Raw genomic sequence first — 3700 nt, forward strand, 5'->3', positions numbered from 1 at the left:
CGCCCCCCGAGAGGCTCCGGACTCCCGGCCCGGTCAGCGGGGGGGTGTCGCTGCCCAAATTCCGGTGGGACGGGGGGGAAAAGGATCGAGGGGCTTCGCTCTCCTTCCCGCCGGGACGCGATCCCGGGATCCCCGCCGGGACCCGATCCCGGGATCCCCGCCGGGACGCGATCCCGGGATCCCCGCCGGGACGCGATCCCGGGATCCCCGCCGGGACCCAATCCGGCTCTTGGACCAGGACCGGGCTCGGGCTCTTGGCCGAGCTGGAGCTGCGGAGTTCGGGAGCTGCGAGGGCTCCGGGTGTCCCCTTTTCCAGGGGATCACGGATTCCCCGGGATGGCCGCGTTCCCAGCGGGGTTCCAGAGGGATCCAGAACCTTCCCAGCCTGCCAGGGATGCGCAGAGGAATCCACGGAGCTTCCTCCGCTTCACCCCCGCGCGTCCCCCTGTCCGCGGGGTCAGGGATTTCCCGGGATGGCCGCGATTCCAGAGGATTTCTTCCCCAGGGAAAGCCCTGGAGCTGCCTCTGCTTCCAGCTCCGCGTGTCCCATTTATCCAGGGACTCAGGGATTTCCCGGGATGGCTCCCAGAGAGATCCCGGAGGGATCCAGAGCTTTCCCAGCCTCCCATGCCAGATTTCGGGATCCGCGGAGCTCTCCCGGAGCCGCCTCTGCTTCCTCCTCCTTCAGGGTCAGGGATTCCCCGCCCCGTCCCGGGGGGATCCGGAGCCTTCCCACCCTTCCAGGCTGGATCCAGGGATCCGCTGAGCTCCCAGGCTCGGTTTATTAACCGAGATAATTAACTAACAGTTCATTAGCAGCAGCAGCATGCCGAGCCCCGGGCTGGGCTCCCCGCTTCCAGCAGCAGGGAGCGATTCCCTTTGGGAATGCGGCTCCTCCTGGGAGCGCTCCGAGCTTCCCTCGGGGGTTTTGTCCGGCAGGGTCAGGTCATTCGTTCCCTCGGGACAGGGAAGTGTCCCCTGCAGGCCCTCGGGACCGCGACACGAGCGGGGCTCGGTCCCAGAAAGTGAGGAGGGGGTTTGGGAATGGGATTTGGGAACGGGATTGGGGCAGAGCCAGGCGGGCCGCCAGGGCTGAGTCCTCATCCCAGTACGAACCAGTCAGCGCTGGGGTCAATCCCGCGGGCTCCCGGATCATCCCACGGCTCAACCCCATCCCGAGTCCTCCCTGCTCCCGCAGCCCCGCGGACCGGGAGCATCCGCCGGGGTCACTTCTCCTCCCGCTCGCCGGCCCCGCACAGGTTGGGGTGCTCGGCCAGCGTCGCCCTCACTTTCTTCTTCTCCTTGAAGCGCCCGGAGTGCGAGACCTTGACGTGTTTGCCCTTGGTGCTCTTGTCCACGATCTTCTCCAGGCGGGCGGTGAAGCCGGGGGGTCCCTCGGGCTCCGTCCCCTCCGCGCTGTCCCCGCCCGGTGCCCCGGGACCCTCGGGGCTCTCGTAGAGCACCGGGGCCGCCGCCTGGCGCTTCCGCAGGAACGTCAGCTTCCACCAGCCGTGCCCGTCGGCCATCCTGGAACGGCATTTCTGGGATCGCCTTCCCGCCTGGAATTCCCTCCTGGAATTCCCTGGGCCCTCCCCAGCCGGTGAGGGATGCGGCGCTGCCTTTGCCGCGGGGTGGATGTTCCAGGGCTCGGGAATTCCCGAGAAAAACCGGGAAAAGGCGGCTGGGAGCTGCCCTTATCAGCCACGTGTAGCGGCCGGGGAGGGACGGGCTGAGCAAACAGGAACAGGAACCGGGGCGCACCGGGAGCTGCCGGGGGTCCCCACCCGCCGCACCCCGGCCCCGGGGCCCGCCTGTCCCCGGTGGGAGGGCCCGGGAAGGTTCCGGGATCAGCCGAGCGTGGCTCCGGGGCAGGAACCGAGGGAAGGCGGCTCCCGAGCCCAGCGCTCCCCTGGCCGCGGGCACGGGGGGGGATTCTCGGGGTCCTGTGGTGGTCCCGGGGTCCGGCACAGCTCCGTGTCCCCCATCCCTGTCCCCATCCGTGTCCCCGTGCCGCTGAGCCCTCCCAGATGTCACCCCCGGCACGGCTTTGGGGGGGATAAAAACCCCCCTTTTCCCTCTGGGACGTGGGGACAAGGGCACAGAGACTGCGGCCACCACCCCGCTGGTGGCCCCGGTGTCCCCAGCGCCCCTTCCCCGTGCCAGAGCCAGGCGGGACCATCCCCGGAGTGTTCCCAGAGTGTCCCCGGGGGTCCCCAGAGTGTTCCCGGGGGTCCCCAGAGTGTCCCCGGGGTCCCACATCCCATTCCCAGCACGGACACCTCATGCCGGTACCTCCTTCTGCCGCGTCCGGGGGTCCCGAGGTGTCCCGGGGGTGTCCCGGGGGTCTCGGGGGTGTTCCGGGATGTCCCGGTTGTGTCTCGGAGGTGTCCCGGGGTGTCCCAGGGGTGTTCCGAGGTGTCCCGGGTTGTCCCAGGGGTGTCCCGAGGTGTCCCGGGGGTGTCCCGGGGTGTCCCGGCGGGGCAGCGCGGGCAGGTGTCGCTCACCTGTCGCTGTCCCGGTGTTCCCGTCAAGGTGAACCCGCTCCCAAACCCCTCCTGCCGGAGCAAACGGCGGGGCCGGGCCAGGCGCGGCTGAATATTCATGACAGGGAGCGGTGCCAGCGCTGGGCAGGTGGCTCTGGGTGGCCCCAGGTGGCTCTGGGTGGCCCTGGGTGGCCGTCACCGCCCCGGGCCGGCCGTGGCAGGGCTCGGTGGCCTCGAGGTCCGGTGGCTCCGAGACACGAGGGTCGGGCACCGGGAACGGAGGCATCGCGGCTCCCGGTGGGATCGCGGCTCCCGGTGGGATCGCGGCTCCTGCCGCCGCCGTCCCCGCCGGGTCACCGTGACCGTGTCCCCGAGGGATGGGGACACCGCGGGGGGGACACCGCGGGACCCCCCCGGGGGGCGGGAGCTGCTGCCCCGAGTGAATCCAGCGGGATGATCCCAGCACGGATCCTGGCTCTGGAGGGGATTGTCGGTCCCTGAGGGATCCGGGATCTGCTCCTGGAGACTTCCCAAGGATCTCCCAGGGACTGGGGTTCCTTTTGGGGCGGCTGCTGAGGGTCCCAGGGGGATCCTGGCTCTGTGCTGGGGCACCCAGTGGTTCCCAGGGGATTTGGGATCTGCTCTGGGAGCACCTGGGGATCCCTGAGGGGTCTGGGGTCTGCCCCAGCCCCTCTCTCCAGGGATGCCCAAGAAAACTGGGATCCACTCAGGGGTTCCCAGGGGGATTTTGACTCTCCCAGAAGTCCACGACGGATCCGGGATCCGCTCTGCGGGATGCTGCGGTTCCCTGGGGGATCCGGAGGGATCTGGGATCCCGGGGGTGACTGCGAATCCCCGCGGGGATTGGGATCTGTTGGGATCCTCCTGGGGGATCGTCCTGCGGGACGGCTGGGAGGGAACCCCGGGGGTCCCGACTCGGGGCTGGGACACCTTGGGACCGGGACCGGGACTGGGACCAGGATCAGGACTGGGACCAGGGCCAGGACCGGGATCAGGACCGGGACCGGGATCGGGATTGGGACCGGGACCGGGACCGGGACCGGGACCGGGACCGGGACCAGGTTTGGGACGGGATTGTGATCGGGACCGGGACCGGGATTGGGACCGGGATCGAGTCCGGGACTGGGATTGGGACCCCCGAACTGCCACCGCCCGCTCCGATTGGTCCGAGCCGCCCCCGCCCCTTTCCCCTGCAG

General features: G+C 69.9%; 1 protein-coding gene across 2 annotated transcripts; it reads right to left on the reverse strand.

The window, feature by feature from the left end:
* Positions 1 to 750: 750 nt before the first annotated feature.
* On the reverse strand, positions 751 to 3439 carry PRR15L (proline rich 15 like). Of its 2 annotated transcripts, none has more exons than XM_015616718.2 (2): positions 2293 to 3439; positions 751 to 1527 (listed from the first exon to the last, which is right to left on the reverse strand). In XM_015616718.2, exons 1-2 carry the CDS (start codon positions 2601 to 2603, stop codon positions 1227 to 1229), a joined length of 612 nt encoding a protein of 203 aa, XP_015472204.1. In that variant the 5' UTR covers positions 2604 to 3439; the 3' UTR covers positions 751 to 1226. The 2 variants fall into 2 exon arrangements, with proteins under 2 accessions (XP_015472204.1, XP_015472205.1); XM_015616719.3 differs by having other exon boundaries at positions 2505 to 2562.
* Between the last annotated feature and the right edge of the window lie 261 nt (positions 3440 to 3700).

Source organism: Parus major, unplaced genomic scaffold (assembly GCF_001522545.3).
Source record: "Parus major isolate Abel unplaced genomic scaffold, Parus_major1.1 Scaffold650, whole genome shotgun sequence".
Lineage (NCBI taxonomy): Eukaryota > Metazoa > Chordata > Aves > Passeriformes > Paridae > Parus > Parus major.

Excerpts from the sequence above, each read along its gene's own strand:
- PRR15L (XM_015616718.2), bottom strand. The coding sequence starts at position 2,603 with ATGAATATTCAGCCGCGCCTGGCCCGGCCCCGCCGTTTGCTCCGGCAG. Across the intron at positions 1,528-2,292 it reads CCCGGACGCGGCAGAAGGAG|GATGGCCGACGGGCACGGCT; the intron begins GTACCGGCATGA and ends ATGCCGTTCCAG.